The sequence below is a fragment of the Ambystoma mexicanum genome, chromosome 2p (genome assembly GCF_040938575.1).
Source record: "Ambystoma mexicanum isolate Mex_15411 chromosome 2p, UKY_AmexF1_1, whole genome shotgun sequence".
Taxonomy (NCBI): Eukaryota; Metazoa; Chordata; class Amphibia; order Caudata; family Ambystomatidae; genus Ambystoma; species Ambystoma mexicanum.
In genome coordinates this window covers 116,640,051-116,665,713 of record NC_090923.1, presented here as the reverse complement: position 1 = coordinate 116,665,713, position 25,663 = coordinate 116,640,051, and the positions used below count along the sequence as shown (strand labels likewise).

Here is a 25,663-nt window from a genome sequence, read left to right as displayed (position 1 = left end):
GTCGATCTCTTTAAAGATCGGGGTGCTCGAATTTTTAAAGGTGGTTTGTAAAGTGACTTAGAAAAGTAGCTAATTACCTGAGGGTATTCACTTAGGAATGAAGCTTTACAAGATCAAAGTTAGGTGATAACTTTACTAGATAATTCCCAATTTAAATACTTCCTTGTATAGACATTATAATTCCAACGAAAAATTGTGAAATTGTGACAAGAAAGTCTATGAGGCTACTTATGCAATAAATTATGTACTAATTATGAATGTTATGATAAGTTAGGAAGAAGGGACTATTTCTCTGAAAAATGGAATGTTTGGTGTTTTTATGAAGATGTTTTAATCGTATTGTTGATTATGTTTTATAACTCAAGAACTTTCTCATTATGACCAGATGAAGTCATTTAAAATATAAGTCGCCATCCATGATTAGTAAAAATTGTTGTAGACAGTTATTTTAAGAAAGAAAGGCGGCACTTCTGCAAGAAAAGTGGAATGTAATGTTATGTTTTGTTTTTTGATGACATTTTAATTGTCATTTGTGATTTATACTTTTTGTAAAGGTTTATGTAAACCAATAAACAATATACAAAATAAAATAAAAAACATTTATATAGTGCACAAACAGCCCTTGGGCATCGAGGCGCTGTTATTTGCAGGGAACTTAGTTACAGGGGGTACAGATACAGGTAGGTAATGCATTTACATGTTATACAATAATACAGTAGGGTACAGTTTATAAAACATTTTGCAGGTTACCAAGAGATGCATTCCGCAATTACAGGTGATGCGTGAAGTGCCCATCAGGTGAAAAGTGCTGTTTTCATGGCTTTGTGGAAAGCCATGAGAGAGACTTCGCTTCGCAGAGTAGGAGGTAGGGCATTCCAGTGTGAATGTGCAAGGTAGGGGAAGCTGGTGCCACCTGCTCTAGCTCTTTTTACCAGGGGCACGCTCAGCATGTTGGCATAAGGTGTCCTGGTTGGCCTTGTGGAGGTGGAAGGGTGGATTCTTTGAGATCGGTAGTCGGGTGCGGAGAGGTGGATGCACTTATGGGTCAGTGTCAGCGCTTTGAATATATGATTCTCTCTTTTATTGGGAGCCAGTGGGCCGATTTTCTGGCGGCCGTGATGTGCTCTCTTTTGGTGATGCCTTGAACTGCACGGAGTGCATTGTTCTGGATGACTTGCAGTCTTTCCAGGTTTTTAGTGGAAGTCCCCAAGAAGAGTACATTGTAATAGTCTAGCCCTGAGCCAGAGATGCCTCTTGCTATGTTAGTGCAGTTCTCCTTGGAGAGGAAAGTCCAAGCTGCGTTAATGAGTTTTGCATGGTACGCAGCTGAAGGTGATTGCAATGACTTGTCTATTTATGGAAAGGACGGAATCCTGATAGACTCCGAGGGTTTTCACTGACTTAGATACTGGGATTTTGATAGAGTCGATGGTGAAATGGCTAAACTGAGTGTCAAGGCTTTTGCGTGTGTCAGAGGATCCTACCAGAAGGAGTTCTGGCTTGTCAGTGTTAAGGCATAGTCCGTTGGCTGCCATCCATGTCTGGATGGTGTTGTAGATGTTGAGTATTGTAGAGACTGCGTTATAGTTCCCTGTGAGGGCGAGGAGGATCTGGGTGTAGGAGATACCCAGTGTGTCGAGGATGAGGAAGAGAGGGCGTGTAAAGATGCTGTAAAGAGTTGGAGAGAGGCAGGATCCTTGGGGCACACCACATAGTATGATAGTAGGTGAGGCGGAGGCTGAGTCAGATAATACTTGCATGGTCCTGCCTTGCAGGAAAGAGATAATCCAGGCTCTGCGTCAGGGGAAGATTTTGCCGTGAGGAGAAGTGGTGGCAAAGGACGTTGTCCAGAACGCACCAACAAGACGGAAGATGTGCTGTGATAGTCACTCATCTCCAACTCCCAACCCAAGAAATAATTTATGACTCCAGCAGGTATGTGTAAGAGAGAACACATTCAGACCTATAAAACACCTTGAGACACGTTCAGTTGGATGCCCCATCAAGAGGAGAAGGGAGCATGCAAAGTGGACTGTAAAGGGCTTCCTTCTTCATGCATTTTTCTGACTGTACATCAAGGTACTGTGAACAAATTCAATTTCAGGTGACAAAGTACAGGAATAGTTAAGCCCATCTAATCAGACTTTCCCTAAGAGACCACCTTTCTGCTGTTCTCTGTAAAGCTCCCTTGCCCTCGATCATTTGCCTCTGTACAGTGGCTGCTTATTGAGAATGAAAATACAAACAAGTATGGGTTTTACCTTAAAGTCGTCTTTGTACCAATTTCACCAAGATGGTTTACAGCTTCCTCGCTGATGTTAATGCTCTCAGTTTGTGCTCGGATTTTTATGATCTGTTGGAATAGAAACACAGTATAAAAGCCCACACTATGCAGAACCCGGAGATACAGAATCATGATAAAGAGGCTGCCGTGATTATAATTCTGAAACCCACAGCAGCACCAATCTCCATCCCTTGTGAACATGGGATCCAAATATTACAAACTTTAAACGTGGAGTATTTGCTAGATCCAGGCACATAGTGTAACTGAGCAAAGTCTTCTAAATATTTGTCTGGGGAACACTGACACATTGACCAATATTACATTACACCTGGGTGTGTGCGTGCACACATAAAAAAAAAGGAACATTCTAGTCTTGAAGGCCAATTTGTCAATTTGTTTTTGGAGTCAATAGAGGGCCAGACCAATTATAACATACATGAGGAGTCGATGATGCCCGTCACTTCCGACATGGGCACAGGTCCTAGGAACATCACTGATGCTGGAAATAAGAGGCCCAGTGTGCAGAGGTCTACCAGGAAATCTCCCGAGTCTCCTTATAGGCAAGTCCACCCCGGGACGCTAACTTGGTGGAAAGAGCATGAAGTCTGACCAACCAGAACTTCAGGGATCTCAAAATTGTTAAACATACTGGAAAAACTTTGCTTGGCAAGGTCCACACTAGAGGTGTAAGTGTAGCCTGGTGAGTGAATCCCTTGCCTAAATCACATGTCCCATCGTCAGTTTGTAAGCAGGGGAAACTCAGGCCTTCATCCTTCAGAGGTTGATAAATGGTATTAGGTTCCATACCAGGCAATGTTGGCAACCAGAGTGGAAGCCTGAGATGTAGACAGTTAATCAGGATCCAGTGCTTCCTAGAAATTATCTCCAGCATTATCCAACATTCGACAGATCCTGGAGGTGGTCAGGATCTCTGCTGTCTCTCCCAGACCAGGTCCTGCACTTACCTGGCCCAACATTTTTGCCATTAGTATCAGTTTTCGCCTCTCCTTGGCAGCTTCTGCAGTCCTGCCGAAGCTGCCAACTGAGAATGGAATCCTTTGCGGCTGCCAAGCATCTGTTCTGTGGTGGCAATAGTGGATTTCTTAGCAATCACCCATATGCACCGAAAGGTACATAGAATAAGCTGAAGTTGTTGCTGGACTCAAACCCAGCACTGCAGGACACCACCATAAATAATGGAAGCTAATCCATACTTATACACCCTCTCTTACAGCTCAGGATCAGTTGGCTCTTCCAAGCCCATAATCCCATGGTGACAGGATATAAGTGCTTAATTATTACAGCTCCTAAAGGCAGAAAAGATCCAGCATGCAGGGCTATGTAAAAACGTTATAGATTAGAGATGGGCTAAAGAAGCTAATTCTACCCCAGTGAGAGCCCTAGAAAACCTAGAATACATAAGCGTTGTACTCCAACGCTGTACAAGTCTTTGAAAGAAAAATGCTGAGCATGATCTCTGGCTAAAGACAGAAAAGAGGTATACCTTAACAAAAAAAAAAAAAAAAGAATAAAATAAATAAAAAACACAATTAAAGTTGTATTAGCCTTATTAATCTTGCCCAATTTATTGCCACCTAAAGGCTGCTGTACAAGTGGGAAGGTCCAAGGCACAAGAGGTTGTGGGTGAAAAAGACTTATTTATGACTGGAAACTAAGTCAAAGTGCCCTTGGAAGCTAGGACACCGAAATAATGAGGAAAAGTAACAGACCTTCCAAATTTTACAGAAAAGGTGTCATCCAGTTTATTGAGATGGGAATCAAAGCTAGACAAATAACATTTTACAGGAATATTTTATTAAATGACATTTTGAATATTTGTTAAAAGAGCTATAATCCTCTTTTGTAGGGCCACCGACAAACTATATCACTTGCTTGTGCATCATTCCAAGTTAAGTCAGGCCTGGATGTACACAATCTTTCTGTTCTGCTAGGACATGGAACAAATTACTTACCTGTAACTGTTCTGCGGCATGGATCTGGCATGGATTCACATGCTCATGAATATTCGCCGTCAGGCTGGGAATCCTCGGTAAAAGAAAAAGCAGTTTTGTTTCTATACTGTCTTTCTCCTATAAACCAATCACTGAACTCTGGGTCATACTGCCTCCCTCCACGCCCCCCAAGCTAATGTCTGTCCTCTACCTACCTTGGTAGCACATGAAGTGGCAGTAGGACCAAGAGAAGAGCCACAGAGGGGCAGGCAGGAAGGTTCGCATGTGAATCCATGCCGGAGAAAAACAGTTACAGGTAAGTAACTTGTTCCTTCTCCAGCCTGGGGTCTGGCATGGATTCACATGCTCATGAATAAAGAATACACAGCAGTACATAATTACCCACCCACGGGAGGTTACAAGGCTCAACAGAAGCAATCTCTTACCTCCTCACCGGGCTCACCTTCAAGCGAATAGGTTGCCCAGCACTGCTTGGCAGACTCTGGACTTCTCCCTGGAATCCCTGTCGACGCAGTAGAATTTCACGAAGGTGTGCGTTGACCTCCACGTAGCAGCCCTGCAGATGTCCAGCAGGGGCACACCAGACAAGAATGCAGTCGTAGCAGCGATCGCTCTGGTCGGATTGCCAACCAGTGACAATGAGTGATACAGCCGGAGGGTCACCTGGAAATGGAAGCCTTGGACAGGGCCTTCCCATGGTTCACAGGACCAAAGTTCACAAAAAGCTGATAAGTTTTCCAGTAACTCTTTGTGCGGGCCACATAAAACTTCAGCGCTTGGGCCACATCCAGCGAGTGCAAAGTCCTTTCAGCCGGCGACGAAGGCGTCGGAAAAAACACAGATAACACCAGGGGCTCGTTGAGATGAAATTCCGACTAAACCTTGGGCCGCTTGCAAGAAAGGGCCTGGATCTCACCCACTCGTCTCGCAGAGGTGATGGCCAAGAGGAAAGCGGTCTTCCACGACAGAAACTTGAGCGGTGCTGAATGCATAGGTTCGAGTGGGGCCCCATGATCCTAGTCAGCACCACGTTGAGTTCCCACGCCGGGGCCGGAGTCTTCACCAGCGGAACAGTCCCTTGTGACTAGATGGTGCAACCACAGTGAAGACCGTCCCAGAGACCTGGTGTAGCAGGAAATCGCTGCCAGATGTACATTGGAGGCATGCACCAGCCCCGATTTAGTCAATGAAAGTAAATACGGATGTACCGGAGGGGCCGTGACCATCAGATGGTTGATCTTCTGCGACTAGCACCAAGTAGCAAAATGCTTCCATTTGTGTCCGCAGCATATCAAAGAAGACGACGCCCTGGCCTTGGCGAGTACCTCCCTGCAGTCCGCGGAAAGCTCATAGCGACTGAACTCTAATGCTGCAGGAGCCAAGCCTTCAGGTTCAGAGACTCTGGGTCGTGGTGCAGAACTGCCCTGCCTCCTCCTGGTGACTCGAAGTAGTGGCAGCAAATGATGGAACGCATACAGAAACAGGCCTTCCCAAGGGAATGAGAATGTGTCCCCCATGCTCTCCGGCTGGGGGAACCTGCTGGCGAACCTCTGGCTCTTGGTATTCGTCACCGTCGCAAACAGATCGATCTGGGGACTGCCCCATTTGAGGTAAAGGTTGTCCACTTGATTCTGCCGAAGCTCCCACTCGTGGCAAGTGCGCAGCTCCCTGCTGCGAGAATCAACAACAGTGTTCTTTACTCCTGGAAGCTGAAACGTGATGAGGAACATCCCCTGGGCGACAGCCCGGTGCCACAAGTCCTGCGCCTCTTTGCAGAGCGCGGGGGTTCTGGTGCCCCCCCTGCTTCAGGATGTAAAACATTGTGGTGGTTTTGTCTGTGAAGACCCTCACCACTTTGCCCTTGAGGGATGGCAGAAATTACCTCATGGCCCAAAACACTGCCGTAGTCCCAGGACGTTGATGTGCAGCGTCTTCTCTTCTGGCAGCCATAACTCTCTGGCGTGAAGACGTCCGGTGTGGGCTCCCCATCCTTCCAGGGAAGTGTCCGTCGTGACCGCCTCCTGGTACGGGGGGCTCTGGATGTGCGTGCCTCCGGCGATGTTGGAGCACATGCCCCATCACCTTATCGTACAACAGAACTCCTCGTCGATCATGTTTTGGAAGCCTCCGGACACCTGGATCCAATGGGCGTCGAGGAATTCCTGTAGTGGGCGCATTAGCAATCTGCAGAGCGAATCAGGTATATGCATGACATCATGCCGAGCAGAGCCCTGATGGTCCTCACCGTGGCGACCCGCAGTGCTAACAGCCGTTGCACTTTGCCCAAGATGGCCGCTATCCTCTCCTCCGACGGTGACATCAGGCAGGACAAGGACGAGCCTGGATCCCAGGAACAGCACGTCCTGCGATGAAGTCAAGCAGGACTTTGCATAATTCACCAAGAACCCCAGGTCCGCCAGCAGTCGGACAATCTTCACTGTGTGGTTGACAGTGATGTACCTTGACCTGGCCCTGTTCAACCAGTCATCCAGTTAAGGATACACATGGATCCCTTGCAGTTGTAGATGGGCTGCCACTGGAGCCAGGCACTTGGTGAAGACTCTGGGCGCCGACTTCAGTCCGAAGGGGTGAGCCTTGAACTGGTAATGCTTCCCTTGAATGACGAAGTGCAGAAACCTGCAATGTCCTTTGTGTATGGGGAAGTGGAAATACGCGACCTCTAGATCCAACAACGACAGTCTCCCGCCTCCAGCTGGCCGAGCATGACCTTTCTACCCATGGAATCCAATTTCTTCCCCTTGTTGTCCGGAGGTGCAGATAAAGAAAACGACTAACTCGACTACTTCTTCCTAGTGGCCACCGAGACCACCGAGTCCACAACTGCTGAGACCGTAGACACTTGGGTGCAGACTCCGGCACCCGGTACTTCTTTTCAAGCCGGTCTCTCTTCGCTGGGGCCGAGCCAGCCCCTCATCCCAGAAGTCGTCCAGGAGCGGGACCGACAGGATGGTCTTCCTCTTCGCCTCCCAGCGCTGGTAGAGGAAGCCCTCCTTTTTCTCTTCTGGGCTGAGCTGGAACAGCTTTGATGCCCGTGGAATGAAAGGATCCCACTTCGCCCGGTGGAGAAGCTCTCTGCGGCGGTGAGGCAGGATCTCCCATCCCTGCGTCGTCCTTTTCCGTCATCTCTGTGTCCGTCCCCCTGGGGTGACAGTTGAAATGGAGGTGTAGGATGCCTCCTCTTATTTTCCAGTTGTTGCCCTGGTGTCAACGGGGTCACAGATGGTTGTGCCGCTGGTGGCGTCGTTGGCATCCTCCTCTAAATCTCCAACACCAGCGTGTGGAAGATCGAGAGGATGTCCTGCAATATGTCTCTCGGAGGCACCTGGGGACAGGGTCACTGGGCCCAGCGCCCATGTCGTTACCACCTCCGTCGAATGCTCTGGCCTGGCAGTGGAATCTGGAATCTTGCAGAGTGAAGATGGAATATCTGGATACACAGGAGCTGGAAAATTCAGAAGAGTGTCCCTTGTCTCTGTGAGACTATCTCATAAAAGGCCGATGACATCACAGGATTATACTATGGGGCCGGCTTTGGCTGGACATGCCTAACAACTGGATAGGTCAGACTATGTATGTCAACTTTTATGGGGTGTGTTTTTATGAGGTACAGGGCCATCCCACAGTCACTTTTACCAAAATCAGTTAGGACACAAAAATACACCTTTTTACAGTTGTCGCACTTTTGAAAATCCCATAGGCAGATTACATATTTCACACAGACTATGGCATTCCAACTCCCAAGTTTATACAGTATCATTTAGCCCTTCCAATAATCTTTCGCAATTTTTGGTGGGAAATATTTCACTTAAAATTCTACAATGTTATATATGTGTACCTATTATCACAGAGCATGTTTGCATTACATTTCAAAGTTGTACCATGTACACATTTCCCATTAATTACATTTTTCTGCCGTTTGCGTCCCATACATGCTAGGGAAAGCCACAATGTCTTGTTTTAATGCCACAAAAATTACACTTAAACTGTTAAACATTTAGATTGCTGCGTTTTCCGGTTGCAGAAATAAAAGTCTTAAAGTTTATTAATTCACAACAGTCTTTTGCCCCAAATGGCCAGCATTGTCTTCCAAATAAGGGCATACTTCCCAATGTTGCTCTGGAGTTGCCTTTGAAGCTCTCCAGTTTGGGTTGAGGGGAGGTGCTGCTTAAAAAAAGTCACACCTATGTGTCCTAGAAATCCATTGTACCAGGCGGGAGCACTGCCACAGAGTCTGATGAGGGTGTGAGATACTTTACCCTTGCCTATTCATATGCCCCAGATGCAGGTACACTTGGGGGGAGGTAGATCCTGTAGTCAGTCTTTTGAAGCCAGGGCCTAAAAAACCTGTCCTGCTGGTTTCATAGTAAATGTATGTATTTCTTTTTTCTTTCCTGAACCAGAAATCAAGGCTGTTGGAATTAAACATCCTATAAATGTTTTAAAACAACCCCCCCTCCCCCAATTACATTTCTATGCAAGGACAGGGCCTTACCAATCTATGTTTAATAAGACATTTCCTTGTTTGGAAAAAGCACCATTTTACACGTCGTTAATTTTCCTTTGCTGTCATTTTCAAAAACAATTTTTCCTGGTATCTTTATTCTGAGCTTTTCCATGGCCTTAGTCAATTTCTACTACACGGGAATCTGTTCAAAGCAAGAGTCCAATGAAACTGACATGAGCAAAGAGAGAGAAAGCTTCTTATGAAGGGTTTATCTGTGATATTTTGTTGCAAAGGTAAAGCGTTTCTGCTTACAGCTGAAGTGAAGTTCTTTGTTATTTCACAGATTAATCCAAGAAGCACAACCTGAATATGGAGGGACCTAGCTGGGTCTTACTGAATCAGAACGGTGTACTGTTCAACAGATGAAAGAGCATCAGGGCGCAGTCATTTTAAAAGGCAGAATATTTTCTTCCTCAGTGAAAAGGTGTTGAGCTGGCAGCATAGCAGTGCTCGGGGAGTTCAGTGTTTCATCTTGCCCCATGTGTGGCTGGAAAACGGCGCAGCCATCATTTTGGAGACTGCAAAGTGCAGTTTTGATTCAAGGGAGGAGTGCTCAACAGAACCAGTGCAGCCATTCTGCTGGTGACTGCTGAGAGGTAGTTTGGTGATGTAGGGTAGTTCTGCTGGGCTAGTCAATGTACCCCACAGGTGAAGAAGATCTCACAATCTTCTTTATGCGTCGGGTGTAGACAATACAGGCACTGAAAATGCTGGTCGTCCAAGAAGACATCCTGCAAACAGCAGCTGGTGCACAGCTTGAAGAGGGAAGCTCAGTCCTTCACCTTCGACATGATCCGGCACGTTGTAGGCCTGAGAACTTCTGTAATCTTCCAAGAAAAAACACTTGACGATTTCTGCGTTTGAGGGGCGGTGAAAGATTCTAAAAACAGGTCCCCGTTAATCGGAAGGATAAGCGATGGAGCACATAGCCACAGTTGAACAGAAAACAGACTTTTCCTCCCAAAAACATGAAAAAACGCAGAAAGCTCGAAGAGCGAAATGCGAGGACTCTCAACACTTGAATGTGTGGTGAAAATATGAAGATGACTGCCTGAGGCGGGGCTTAGGTAGAAGGCAGCCATTGGCTAGTGGCAGTATGAAAGAAACAAACTTTGTTCTTTTACCGAGTATTCCCAGCCTGGCGACAGGAAATATTCAAGGGCATGTAAATCCATGCAGACCCTATGCTGGAGAAGTTCAAGATTGCTTAAGCTAAAGCATTTGGAACCAGGATCAAGTAAGCGATGAAATAAAGAGATGGTGTGGGATCAATCCTTTGCGACAAACCTTGTGTACTAGAACGTAAGAATTAGGGAAGTCATGAGGGCCATAAAGCTTTTACAGAATATCAGTAGAGCAGCACCCACCATGCTCTTGCCACCTTCAATCCATTACGTGTAATGAGGCACTGAAACTGCTCTTTACGGTAAAGAGGTGCATTATCAAGTTGTCTGCCACTTACATGCACCAGAAGCAGGGACTTGAAGGGATTTGCAGGACAATTACTTCACTGGTATCTGACATTATTGGAAAACTAGGATTCCTGTGATGCCCCTCTGCTGGGCTCCTATTTATTGTACTTCATGCACAGCAATGCTGGTGCGTCAGTTAGGTGCCACTGGTCTGTGTCTGGGAGTGCAGAGCCAAGTATGCTGTCTGTTTTTACCTTAACTTTCTCAAATGGCTTTTCCTTGCCTTAGGAGGTTATGGAATGCCTGGTACATACTCAGAGTACTCAGTGCAAATCCATCCTTGCTAAATAGTTATAGCTCTGCTGCCTTATTTCAATATGTCTCCTAAAACACCTACTCTGGATTACTGCAAGGTTGTTGACGTTTCTGCTCGAGATCCTAATATGCATTGTTGTGCTGCTAAGACACTGCAGTAGTAACTGCTGAAGTCTGGAAAAGCACTTTGGTTTCTTTCAATGCAGAGATTGATTTGGGTTGCTCTGTTGATGTGCTGTCTTGTATGCCCATTGAGGCATCCATGTCACAAAGGAATTCTTCCTATGTGAACTCTTCCATTGGCGTTATGAATAAAGAGATATCCTCCCGTAGTGTGTCCCATTACACTATCTAACTCTCGTCAGACTGAGGAGAATCCGATGAGGGATAACATCATTGAATGTCCACAGGCTGCTACTCTCTACAGCTGTGCGGCAGGAACGTGAATGTGTTTATCTCAATACTCATTCTCTGCCCAGACATGTGGTGGAGGTGTTTGACCTCCTCTCAAGACAGCAATATTGATATCACCTTAACAGAAACGTGGCTTTCTAATGTCTCCAGCCCAGACTTAGCGCTGGCCGTGCCAGCTGGGTATCACATCATTTGTAACAGGCCTAGCGGTATTGGGGGTGGGGTTGCTATTTTACGATTGACGTTGAATGTTAATCAAGTTGAATTAGCAGAGCCTTAGGGCGTTGAATTGCTTTTGGTTACGCTGCTGACCAACTCTTGTATTTTTTACAGTTTTAGCTTACTGTTTACACCCCAAACTGCCCAAAACATGCCTTTATTGGAGGAACAGTCTCTACTATGCTCTATTCACTGCTTAAACCATCCTCCAAAACCATAATCGTCAGGGATGGTAATCTTTGGTTCAAGGACCAGCAGGACCGGTTAGCCCTAACCGTTATTCAATTACTGGAGAATTTGGATTTTGAGCAAGTTAGTACGGACCCTATGCACAAGGATTAGAATTATTCTTTTATAACCTGCTTAATACCGGGACCAATTTCTAAGCACGAGACTGGGATTCGAAACTGTGTTGCTATGCGTTGTCTTACTTCCAAGACAAACGTGTTGCCCTGAGCTATCCTCCCGACTCATACTTGACTGGCTATATGTTAGGCGCACGCCATTGTGAAGTGGCCTGTTAAGCCTGGTGTATTTCTGCTCTCCCGATAAAGGATTCCAAAATCTGCATTTTCTATTGACTTAGTGCCAGTAAGAACGTTTACTCTTCAAATTCAAACATACAGCAACTACTGTTGCTAAAAGAATTTACTTTACCATACTTGCACGCTTCATTTTTGTTATTTTATTTAGACACCACCCCCCAGCTCCCGTGAGTCTTCAAAAAGCCATGCGCGCACCCTTTGAAGTGGCCGGTTAAGCCTGTTAGGCATGGAGCTGGGCTGCTACTTCATACTTCAATGAAATGGTGACTGTATGCTTCTCTGTTAACACACTCTGTGACTGTATTCATTGTAAGTGCACGGCTGGAACATTGCGTGTGTATCCGAGTATTGGATGGTGTATCTCGTTTGCGCAGTTGGCTGTTGTATGCACAAGTTACAATGAAATGCAAACACACAATCATTAAAAATGCTAAAAACGAAAGCGCTGCCATGTTTTCTGCTCCTTCGACTCGTCGTATGAGCATTTCTCATGCGGCCGCACTTCCTCTCCCCGGGTCATCTGATACAGATGACTATCTTGTTGAGTGTGCTCAGCAGTGCTCCATCATTTGTGCAAACACCAACATTAATAAACCCGAGTCAAAGCTAGTTGATAACCTCGAGACTTCACAATCACTGTTTGGCGAAGATTGCTATTCGGATATATTCGAAAATAATACTGTAGGTACGAGTGATAACGATTCAAGTCACTTATTTCGGAATACACCTTCGATCTTTATGACAGGCGAAATTTCCCTACTGAGAGTTTCTCAACATATAGACCCCTTAACACAATACTCTGAAGCCCACAGATTAAGTCCAATTAACGAGGCTTGTGATGATACTCCCCTGCAAGGGAATATTAATTTGATGCTTTTAGCTGAACTAAAGAAGTAAACATGTATGTTAAATGAGAAAGTGTTGGTGCTTTCGTCTATGCCGGAGGTGTGCTGTAAAACCTTGCAAAGTATGAACCAGAAGCATGGCATTGTTGAACTATTAAGCAATGTTAGAAACACACCTGAGTCTATTGATGCATTATCTCACACCACAAAAAGATTTGATGTGCTGGTATGCGATGAACAAAAAGCTGATAAAACTGAGCCAATAGTGCTTATTGGTCAAATCAAGGAGCCTAGTATGACTGATGACGAACCTCCGGGGAGTCATAATGCTGAGGCCACAATCAGAAGTGAGGTTCTGGAGAAATTCACACAAAAAATCTAAAAAAAAATGAGAAAAAGAATGCAGCACAAACCGGCTCTGGCTCAGAAGATACTCAATACCTCATCTCGCAATTTTTTGCGAGATCATGATTTATGACAGGTATTTAAGGCTACTCAAATAGACAATGACGTCATTTTGATCTCCGACTCGTTTAAACAAGTCTTACCTAAGACTTCGTCCACGGTGCCTGTGACACTGGTAAATGAAGGGCATAGAGAAATGAGATTGACCCAATGTGAGTATTAGGAAGGCACCATCCGCTTATCCGAGGCTCTTAAGAATAAAGAGACCTCAGGAAGGATCGATAAACATCTAAAATCAATTGAACTGGGTGCGCTTGATATTGGATATCTTTAAGAACCCTGAAGTGACTTCTCAAACCAACACGCCAACCTCCGCTGGTCCTGACAGTATTGATATCATTGAACATCTTGTAATACCCGTCCAAATTAATCTAAATTCTTGTAATACAACAAACACTAAAGTAATAAAGAAGATGTGCAGCTGATATTAGTTCGACACACCAAAGTAAAACAGATACACCTATTAGAGTTGAATGTATTCGTAAAGACGCCAGTGGAACAATGAAGAGTGATGAGACACGAAACACAGCATCTCCAAAACCAATGCTTGCTGAAGCATGCATACCCTTTAATAACAATGATTTGGATATAGGCACTGCCGAAGTTATAAAGAAAAAGGTCTTGTCTGAGGAATCTGTCCGAATATTAATAGCAAATATACAGAGTCAAAAGATTTGAGTCCAAAGTTGAGTCACACTCAGTGTTTGACCACCTCAGACAATGTGAAGTTAGGACTTCATATTAATTCTTTGAATCAATGCAACATCGAGCATGGTAATACACAATATAGGTTCATGTGTCCACCATGATGTAAGGGTAGACCAAATATATGAAACAACCTGTCCTAACAGCAATATCATAACTGAGTCTTGTGCTGTACCCGATTTTGATTGCTATGACAGAAAAAAGTTAAATGAGTACACATATGGCTTGCGCTCCCCAGTATATCCGCAAGAGCCAAGTCTGATATTGCAGTATATATTTGAGGATGGAGGTCCATGGTCATTGAACAGAACTTCTATTTTAATTTTATTTGCCGATATTACAGAGCTTAGTTTGATAACATCTGCCGATATAAAGCTGGTATATTATATCCATACCTTCAGATACGATTGTTTGTTTGATAATTCCATCCCCTCTAGTCAGATCTCTGATCCTGAAGGAAGCTGGATCACTACAGAAGAGGGGATTTGATACTCATCAAGAACCTACGAACCTGGGTTCCTTAGATATACCAACTCTGTATCCAACGGAAGCTTCGGAACCCCCGGAAAGGGGAAGGTGTCCTGACGATAGATCAGAATGGATCAATGGCATATCCTAGCTGTATCTTTAAGAGTCAATCGCGCAGTTAAAATCAATAGGAAAACCACTTTAGCGAAGCAAGTACCTTTAGCTTAGTATCATGGAACTCAAGAGGATGTTCCCACCTAGTATTGAACAACAAAGTATGCAAAGCCTTTACCGAGTATGACTATTTTAATCCAAGAATCATGGGCAAGGGATCTGTCTCCTGGTGTGGGATGGTTTTGAGGTTCTGTGTTTACCAGCTAAATGTTGAGTTAGAGGCCGTACTAAAGGTGGACTAGCCCTTGCATACCGCAATGATGAATCAATCGCTATGGCATCTGAAGAGCGAATTCTTGATTCAATTATGATAGTGAAAAAGTACAAACGGGTCATGGTACTATGCACTTAATGCTAATGAATATTTATAAGAAAGCTTTAGAATTTTCCGATAAGCAATTGGTGAAAGTGATCGAAAGACTAGATATTATGATTGACAATTGGCTCGGCATGAACCTAGGGGGTTTGATACTTTTAGCCGGGGATTTATATGGGGAATGCAACATGGAAATTCACTATAACCTCCTTAGGTGATTGCAACAAATGGAAGTAAATTGTACAGAGGAAGCTTATGGCTGGCCTTCGCCAGCAGTTGGGGCTTAAACCTGATGCATAATAATAAACCAACATGGCAGGCACGCGGGGAGTCTTAAATAATAGACTATGTTTGTTAGTGAACAACTATATACGACTGGTTAACATGAATGTGCACTCTACAACATTCAGCGATCATGAAATGCTATCCATCAATCTTCTTTGGGTGAAAAAGGGAGACAAAGAAAAGCTATACTGTGAGAACACGGAGGTCAACGTTAGAGGTACTCGTATAAAATGGAATCCTTTAAAAACAGATACATTTAACATGCTGTTATATGAGTTTGAATCAAGTACTGGAAAATAAACTTGTGACTTATTCCGTTGATGAATTCAATGATCTAGATTATGCATTGCGAAAATTCTGCAACAATGTCACATGCCAAAAAAACTACGAAACATACCCATACACATGTTTGATGAAGAAATCAAACTATGTAAAGCGCAATTAAACAAAGAAATTAATGAGATAAAAAACAAAAAGAGCAAGCTCTAAGTGCAAAGAAAATGAAACATTGCAAATGACGGAACAAAAATTGGATAATCAATCATCGCTCTGCTATCCAACAAAAGGACTCAGAGGCTTTGTTTACTGCCATGAGGTCTCAATTCCCGACATCTCTGGTCATGAATAAACAGCACCAAAGTTTCACAAACTCAGTTAACCATTAACCCAATAAATGACAACGTATGGTCCGAATACATTGAAAATCTATGTAGAGCACCTGACTCCGGAATATTGGAAATCCAACCATGGGACTCAACTTGGTACTTGGACGTATCTGTGGAAAATATAAGCTACATTAAAAAGTCCAAGTCCTCGAACACCCCAAGTCCTAACAATCTGTCCTTTTTGACCCTGAAACAGAATGTCTTGTTGTGGGCTTATATATTGCATATTCTGTTTAGCGACGTAATAGCAATTAAGAGAATGCCCGAGTCCTGGCAAATATCTTATGTCCTGTTAATATTTAAGAAGGGCAATCGGTTGTGTCCAACGAACTACCGCCCAATCTCCCTAATGAAAGTTGATGTTAAGATTTTCACATTGATAGTATTAGATAAACTGCTCGCGTGGATAGAAGAGAACGATATCCTTGATTACAGGCAAACAGAGTTTAGAAAAGGCATGGGGACTGATGCTGGTGGTATGCTCGTTACCCAATTACAGCGTAATGCATGTGTTGATGGGCAACCTCCTCTTTACTTAGCTTCGATGGATCTATCAATGGCCTTCGATGGTCGACAGACCGACTTTATGGTGAAGGCTTATTGAATTGGGAAATGACAAAGGTCTGCTGGAACTTTTGATACAAAACTTCGGGGGAGACCCGAAAATCCACTCCTATAGCGGAATGGATACCTACCTTTGTTTTGGGAAAGGCAAATTTAGTATAGAGGAAGGTAGAAAAATGGTTTGGTCAACAGTTACTTCCCATAGGTAGAAACTACATACGTTTTATACAAAAATATCTTTTTTATTTTAATAATTTCAGCATAAGTCTCTTAAAAATAGAGAGAAAGTTCATATTCGTTGTAATCATCATCACACTCTAAAAATATACTAAATACATAAAAAGACAGAACACATACACAATTTTATAAAAAATAGAAAAGCAGCAAATGGGCTTCTCACATCAGTATATAACTCAGCCTATAATAAGAATCCTATTAGGTCTTAATTTAGATCATTTATGATCTGTAGGTTCTTAAAAACAATCTATTATTTATTCTAGACTGTAAACTCGACATGTTTCAGTCCTCTAGGTGGTGATGGGACTTTCTTCAGGAGTAATCTTTAGTTGTGTTAAGAGTGGATGCATTGCTTTTATAAAATCTTCTTTTAGTGAAGCTTCAAGCACTAACGGGGAAGGTAATTGTTGACAAAAAACCAGAAAAAAGAATCAGCACTTTGGCTTATATTCTTTTACCACAATTAATGTGCGGGCAAGATTCAGGATAAACAGATTTACCTGAATTCCCGAGTGTAGTTGAGCCCTCAAGGAAAGAGAAAAAAGCAACTGAAGTTGGACAATTTTCAAAAGAGGAGATAAATTCTTCTCCGGGTTCCTATGAATAAATTCACAACATTTAGAGGGGTCAACAAAAAAGGCCTGGGTATCCTAATAGGCGACTTAGTATTTCCTAGACATTTAGTACTAATTTTCAAAATTGTTGTAAACTAGCATAGCACGTTCAGTTGGGATGCCTGAATTAAACAGGACTATATACCTATTTGCACCATTAAATTAATAGGCATTAGTTTCATATCATATTAAGAATTCTTGGCTTCTTATCGCTATATATTGAGGATAGGTAGTCCTGGTTTCTTATTTCAATTCGTGTGGATGTTGTGCTCGTGGTCAGAGGTGTCACATTTGAAAGAGAGTCATGCAAAGACTCGAGTCACAATCCGTTTTTAAGTGCGTCTCATTGTTTAGAATCAAACATTCTCGTAAGCCTCTTAATAGTAGGCTTCTATACATTGGTCTTTTGTTGGTAGCAAGAACATCTGGACTTCTTACCTCTGTTTGATGAGGCTGGATAGTCTAGGTCTCTTGTTTCTAGACGAGCCGATATGGAGCTCAGTTACAAATACCGCTGAAGTTAATCTGTACAGAAGAGAGTCACGCAAAGACTCTGGTCACAGTTCGTACTTAGGTGTGTCAATTCCAAAAGCATTCTTTTAAGCCTCTAGATAGTGGGCATTTGTATACTATTCTTTTACTTTTCACCAACGGATATATTAAGCTCTCTCATATGGGGTACGCAGTTAATTCTATCAAGGCGTCAAAATATTAACTATCTTAGTGCCGCTGTCCTTTGTTAATGAAGTGAAAAAATGCATTAATGTGCGCACTCGTTCTTAATTGGGTTTTAATACGTAACATTTATATGCACGTTTTCAGACATTTTCCAGATAAAACGCTCTGGCTTACCTGATTTATGCAGCGATCTCGTCTTAATCAGTAGGCATTCCAAATTCGCTGTGTTAGTTACCTTCCTTTCTCGAACCTCTTCTTAGTGAGGCTGTTTCTTTGTGACTACTCGGACGCTGGCGAGGAATGCCAGTTATGCCTCGTATGTGAGCGCCATCTTGAAGTGCCTTTTTGGATGTCGTTTTTTCTATCGAAGTCCTTTTTTTAATGTTCTTAGCCATAAATGTTCTGTAGATATTTTTAAAGGGCAAAACATATCCCGTATTGGTTTAAAAATTATATACCGTTTTCTCTCAGACCTCAATCATAGTAGAGATTTTATTTTAATGCAAAATATATCCCGTGTGGGTTTAGAGAATATATACCAGTATTTTCTCTCAGACCTCAGTCATGGTCGAGATTTTAGCAAGCTGGAGCAGTTCGCATTTTTATACTAGTTATATCCACTAGCATACGATCATTTTGAAGCAGGGTATTAGAATTTTTTTAAAAAAAAATTCTCTTGTTAGACCCTTCACTTTAGTAAATGTGTATGAATAGGTGGATCTCAGATTTTTAACCATTCTCTGGATTCATTGAGCCACTCTGTCACTTTTTGTGATGAAGATTAATCTTTGTTCTTTTTCAAAAAGCACTTTACTTTTGGTGTTGTGATTATTACCCTGTACCATTAGAAGTACTGTCCAGTTGAAATCTTCAAAATGATGGTTATTTTCAATGAAGTGTTTAACTAGTGGTGCAGTTAGCACCTTATTTTTTTAGGCAGCTTTTATGTTCTAGCATCCTCACTTTTACCTTTCTGTTAGTTTTACCTATATGTAGTGTTTGTTAAATGGACATGTGATCATGTAGATCACATATTCGGAATTACAATTTGTCATCTGTTTTTGTTGCCATAGTTTTGGTAATCCTAGGTTTACTTCTTTAGATGTGTTTCTAAGTTTGCATATAGCACAATTCCCACAGGGATAGTGTCCATTCACTGGAGCTAAACCCCATGCCTGAGTTAGACTATTGGTGGTTGGTATTTTTTCTTTCAATCTACTACTGCTTACCCTTTTGCCGATCGTAGTCGATTTTTTGTAGGCAAATATCGGTGTGGGCACGTCAGAATTCGAGTCTTTGAACATTTTTCAGTGTTTTTTTACAATTTGGCTAATTTTTAAACTCAGATTGGTAAATGTATTTACACATACTAACTGGTCTTTTTTAGGCTGTTTTATTTTGTCTTCTTAAAGGGCCTCCTGATTATTATTGGCTGCCCTTTTAGCCGATTTTTTAATCAATTCTTTCAGGTACCCTCTTTGTCTAAGTTTCGATGTTAAGATCTTTGCTTCTTCTTCGAATGCTGTAGTGACTATTTATTTCTCTTGAGGCGCAAAAACTGGCCATACGGTAAATTATCTCTTAGATGCTTTACGTGGTGACTTCCATAGTGTAAGAGAGAATTTTTTTTGGTTGTTTTGTGAAAAGGTTTTACTTGCAGTTTACCTTCTTCATGAAAGATAGTTAAGTCTAGGAAATCAATAGAGAGTTTTTGAACGTTCATTGTAAACTGTAGATGTCTATTACAGTTATTCATCCAGATAAGGAAATCTTCTGCTTTTTCTGCCGTGCCTGTCCATACCATAAGGACGTCGTCAATGTATCTCGCCCAAGACAGTATGTTGGGAGAGAATGGGTTCTGTGTGTAGATGAATTTTTTCTCGAAGTGCTCAACAAATAGATAGGCTAAACTTGTGGCCATGGTGGCTCCCATAGCCGTTCCTTCGACTTGTTGAAAAAAAAAAAAAAAAGATACCTAAAAATTCGAAGTAATTTCGTGTTAGAGCTACTTCTACACACCAGAGAATAAGTGAACTAGCGACTGGGTCATTATCTGTTCTATTGAGCAGTATTTCTTTGATAGTTTCCAGTGTCGCTTGTTGCAGAATGTTAGTATAAAAGGAGACAATGTCCAAGCCTACCAAATAACAGTTTTCTGGATTATAGAGAGAATACTTTTTTAATCACCTCTTTTGCATCTTTTAGGTAAGACTTCATACTCATCACGTATCCCTTTAAATAATGGTCGGCAAATTTGGATAACGGCTCGAGGATCGAGTTTATACCTGAGACTATAGGTCTACCTGGTGGTTTTACTAATGACTTATGTATTTTAGGTAGACAGTAGAATTTAGGCATCGTTGGTTATGTGTTAAGAAAGAGCCACTCTTGTTTGCTAATCCAACCTCTTTCGTGAGCTTTAGTCGTTTTCAGGTGAATTAGACTCGAGTGCGTTCGTGGGGTCAGTTGGTAATTTCTTGTAATATATTGTATTCTCAGGTTGTCTTTGGCATTCCTCTATATAGTCCTTTTTGTTAAGCATAACTATTGCTCCCCCTTTGTCTGCTCTTTTAATTAGATATTAATTCGTTGCTAGAGACTCCATTGCTTCCTTTTCAGCAGTGGTCAGTGGTTATGATATATTGGTATTTCTTGTTTTTCAAGTTTACTGACCTCTAGTAGAACTTTTGACACCTTTATTCTAGAACAGTGATGCGGGTTAGACTTAATAAAGAAGGTCTCATGTCAAATGTAAAAGTCATGCAATGGGTTAAAACAATATGTGCACTTGCTGCTATTTTATTCAACCTATACGTATCTGCAGCCAGTGCATACCTGGACTGTACTGGATTAGTCGCTCCTAAATTGGGCAAATTAAAAGTGCAATGGGTCGCATATGCAGACTATTTTTTACTTTTCGACTGCACTAAAATTGGATTAAAGATTTATTGATGCGTTTGTGACCTTTACAGCTGACCTGAAATTGAAAATAAACTCAGCAAAAACTGTAATCATAAATTTGGGTCAATGTAGCAAAAAGAATGCGACACTCAATTGGTACTGTGGAGACACAAGGATCAAACAGCAGAAAACCTCGAGATATCAGGTTATTCTTTCTTCAGTGTTTTGTCTAATAACTATCAAAAACTGTTCAAGGCTGGAGGCTATTGATGCCTCCAAACAACAGTCATTGAGCGAAAATATGGGAGAGGCTCTATGCATGTGTGCAGAGAATTCCATTGTAGGAAAGTTATTCCACGACTCTTCCAGTTTGGGGTTTCTTCCCAAAGCATTTAACATCATATTTCAAATAATTGAAGGAATTGTACTGAGAAATGTATTGTTCTTTATGCCAAAATGTACTCCCATGCAAACTATTCGCTATGAGTTTGATTTGCTCTCGCTGAAAAGTTGTATGAACTGGAAAAAATTCACATTATTTAGAAAATGTGAAATCAGTGACAATGATTCAATGTACCATAAACTAGGTGATGTCAAATCAGGAGTATATATGCGTTTGTTGAAAGAGGAAGTCGACTGCATACTAACAAATGTGGGTATCTCTATGGGAACGTTGATTGCAAATCCAATGAAAGTGAAAATGCTGATAAAAGCATTTGATTGTGTTGAGAATAATTCAGTGAACCTAAACTCAAAACTGTATTCGCAAATTGTGTCCTTTTGGAAATAGTACCTGAACCAGAAGCCTACATGCTAAAATATCCCTAGCGTTTGTTTAAAAACACTACTATGAATTTTAGATGCAATGTTCTTAAAACACAAGAAATGTGTAATATCCGCCTACCTACTTCGGCAGATTACAAATATTGTAGACATTGTCAAATTGCATGTGAAAGAGAGACTTTGCCTCATCTGTTATTAACTTGCCCTAAATTGCTGTTGAAAAGGATTGAATCATTTGCGCAATTTTTCAATGATATATCTCAATTGAATAGGGAATCATTGGGGCATGAAATGTTGCACGGTAACTCAGTAGTATCGAAAATGAGAATTAACGCTCATCTAAAGAATATCTGCAATTTGGAATAGCATGCAAATGCGCAGTGTTCGTGATAGAAAGTTGCTGGAAAGAAATCCTAATTGCAAGACGAAAAGTTCTTTTTATATTTTCTTCTTTTCTTGCTTTTTTCTTTTTCTGCTTTTTCTCCTCTTAGGATTGTATTGAACATTTTATGTGTTTTTATATGTTATTATTGTCTTAAAGTTTCGTAAAGGTTTATATAAACCATAACAAATAATAAAAAAAAAATTATATGTTAGGATAGATTTTCAATTCTATACTAAATTTTCCCCACCTGTCAAACCCCCAGAACATTTTGCTGGACTTGGTGGTTATTTTTCAATGTGCCTGGGTGATTGGGAATCTTTCACCCCTCGCCCTTTCATTTACTCTTTTTAGGGATGATCTTTTTATCTTTCTCTATAGTGTATGTTTAGCTTTATAGTTCCCTCTAACGTGTGGGCTTAATGCATTTTCCTATGGCAGTGCACAGCACTTTATGTGCAGTGTTGCTGGGTTGCCCTTTAGTCTTCCCATTGTTTTTTCTCTTGATGTACCTTATATGTGTATTACTGTTCCCAAAGGTACAGAGGTATTTTCATCCCCTTTACATTTTATATGCAAGACCAGCACACCCCACCTTTTGTAGAGTGCTGGGGAGATACATGGTATTCCTTTTCTCACTGACCCATAACATTTCTATTACTATGACAAGCTAACTCTTAAGGATGGGGGAGTGGATATACTTGAATGACTGTTAAACCAGCCGTGGTAATGCATAGAAGGGTCACCATTCTGCTAGAATGGTAGCTTCCTTCTTTTTTTGCCATTCGTAGTGCGCTTGTCCTTTCTTGGGTCTTCTGCCGTCCTAGGGGGAGTGGGTAGGGAGGCCCTAGTTGAAGCTTCATCATCGTCAGGAACGCTTTGCATTTCACGCCGAGGCTCCAGTGTCTGAAGGCAGGAAGTGAGGGAGGAGTCCGAAACGCCACAGCCCGTTGCCTTCTAGTGTGCCTGAGCGAAACCAGATCCCACTGGTGGACTGGCTGTCCCGATTGGATAGCCACCCATCCCCTTTCTGTAAACTACAGGGAGAGTCAAGTGTGGGTTCCTGTATAAAAGTCAGATTCTGGAAGACAAGTCGACCAGTGGCACTGAATATGAAGAGGAAAATGAAGAAAAGTCTGCTGTAACGTAACCTTGGTCTTTATCTTGACCCCCACCTCTCCCTTTCTCACCATATTTTTCTTACTGCTAGATCCTGCTGCTTTCACCTTTCCTAACCTTTCACGCTACCAAACTTAATCCCCTCCCTCATCTTCTCTAGACTCTTCTACTGCTCTACTCTTTTCTTTGGACTCCCCTCCTCTCACCTCTCCCCACTTAAGTCTATCTACCACCCTGCCATCCGCTCCCTCTGCCTTTTCTCTCCCCATGACTCCATCTCCTCTTCTCTCCTCTTTAGGTTGGCTCCCTGTTCATTCCCAGCTCAAATTCAATTTCCTCTGTCTCGTATTTAAATCCCTCCATGGTCTTGCCCCGCCCCCCCCATATTTCCTCCCTCGTCACTTTCTACACTCCTTCACGTTCTCTCTGCTCTTCCAATCTATACCTACTCTCCTCTCCACCTCCACCCTGTGCGCCTTCTCGATTCCGCTGTTTCCAACTCCTTGCCCCTTACCAATGGAACTGCCTTCCTCTCCATCCACTCTACTTCTTCCTTCACTTACATTCATACCTCTCTAAAATCCTATCTTTCATTCACCTCCTTAAACCCTTTGCTTCCTCTTACTTCTATTAGTACTCTCTCCCACACCTCCTTTTCCCCTTCCCTCTCTCCCTTTCTCTCCACTTCCACCTTCCTTATGTCCTGTACGCTTCTAATCTTCCCTTCCTTCTCCCTCTGCCTGCCTTACTTCTACCCTCGCCTTTCCTCTCACCCACTATCTGTCTCTTCTTGACCCCTCCCTTCTCTTTTTCCCCTTCAATAATGTAAATTGTTTTTTGCACTGCTTTCTGGTTTCATTCAATTGTTTTGTAATGCTTGCTGTATATTGTTGGTTCCTCTTGTAAAGCATTTTGGATTAAAACGCTATATAAATTCAATAAAATACAAATGGTAACTAATTCCAGCGAACAAAGATGCCTGCTGTGTACGAGAGAAGTAGCGTGTCGGCAACTACTTGGAAAAGCGAGTTAAGCAAGCACTGGTAGCTCTACATTTGAATGTCATTGATGATGTGTGCATTCTACTAAGGCTGGAAGACATCTACCAGCACTTGTCCTGTCCACAAAGCGCCACTCTGTATGTGGGTTTTGGGCCAGAGATCGCATGCTAATGTATGATGACACCATAAGAAATTGTTTCACTGCAGAAATAAGGGGGATATTAGACTCTCACAGAAACACAGCATGAAACTCTATTTGACAATAGAAAGAAGTTATATTTTGAACACCTAGATGACACGCATTACATATCAAATCGAACTATGTTGATATGAACTGATGTTTTTTGGTATCTAACAATGTATATGTCCTGATGAGGTATACCAGATAGAAACAGTATATGTCTATTGTGGTGCCTGAAACTCGAGTAGACAACACCATAGAGCCCACCTCGTGGAGTTGGGTCTCTGAGTTTCTGTAAGAGTATATAGGCAATTAATAACATGTTCATGAGTATGTTCTTTTTGAACGTTTGTCTTGTTTAACCACGTGAAAAAAGAAAAAAAGTTCTTAAAAAATGTATTGTCAAATAGGCCTTCGTAATCATAATAATATTCGAGACCTAACAGATGGATGTTCTACTTCTAGAACAAAGTGATTAGAACTGCGATTTGTTGCACAGTACGAATGTTGGATGGTATGAACGCGGATGCGAGTAAAGGATGGGTGAAATGTGATCACTGTTTTTTGATATTATAGGTGTTTTTTCTAGATGTGACGTGTATCTTCAAAATTGGTTTTTAAAATATGAAATGTCATTGTGCCATGTGTGGTTTTTCTAGAAATGGATATTTTATAATGAATTTTGAGAAAATAATGCAATAAATGAATACAAAGCATACATATTGTGATTTGTCTACAACACATGCCCTTTGAGTAGGGCTCCCCTTTTGGAAAGGATGTTTGTCAGCATTTTTTACGCATGACTTGTTCCATAAAAGAATGGAGGGGGTGCACTTATCCACGGATAATTGCAATTTTTGTATGATGCTGTGTAAACAAAGCCTGTTCTGACCCTTCTTTCCTTGCGACAACAAACCCTACCCAGAGGTTGGTGAGACTCAGTCTTGCAATGACCTGCAAATCACCAATACCATGGCTCTTAAAACTAAAGTGTTGTGCAACATCTTCTGAAGTCCGATTTTTCCCGAAACTTAGGTTGAATCCAGCTGGACCACCAGAGACACGATTCAAACCCTTGAAGTCCCCTCACCAGAGTTCAGGACTAGATTTGCAAGGAGAATCCGACCAGATAACCGTCCTTCATCTGGTACCTGTAAAAGAGTGCCAAATCCACTGAAATGCAAAAAGGAACAAATAATCCTTTGTTGTCAGCTTTGTCTGTTGACAGCTGCTGCAAGTTCCCATCCAGTGTCTGCTCTTTAACACAACCAAAAATCCAGGGACTGGTTCCTGTGCTGCTGCATCGTGAAGGCATCTGTCTGCAAGCTCTTCTTCACTGCTGAGGTACTATGCTGGCTTGGGTAATACCTACCTAAAAAGTCTTAAGCAAGTGGGTGATTTGTGCATTTGTGAGTTCGCCCATATCGTTCGCCCAAGCCAAACGCTGAAACGCATCTAGGCAGCCTTCTACCAAGTCACTGAACACTAACTACAAACTTTGAAGTCTGTAGTTGAAGGAGAAATCATCTGGAACTCCCCGACTTTCCTGCATCTGAGCCTCATCCTGATCTACCTACTGTCGGCTTTTAGACC

The 25,663-nt window shown here is 42.2% G+C and overlaps 1 protein-coding gene across 1 annotated transcript in view; it reads right to left on the bottom strand.

The window, feature by feature from the left end:
• The window catches only part of RUVBL1 (RuvB like AAA ATPase 1), a 396,640-nt gene that overhangs the window by 26,079 nt on the left and 344,898 nt on the right, over window positions 1-25,663 (bottom strand). Inside the window, exon 10 of the mRNA XM_069643365.1 lies at window positions 2,262-2,353. Coding sequence (XP_069499466.1) covers window positions 2,262-2,353 — 92 coding nt within the window. The remainder of the gene's footprint in view (window positions 1-2,261; window positions 2,354-25,663) is intronic.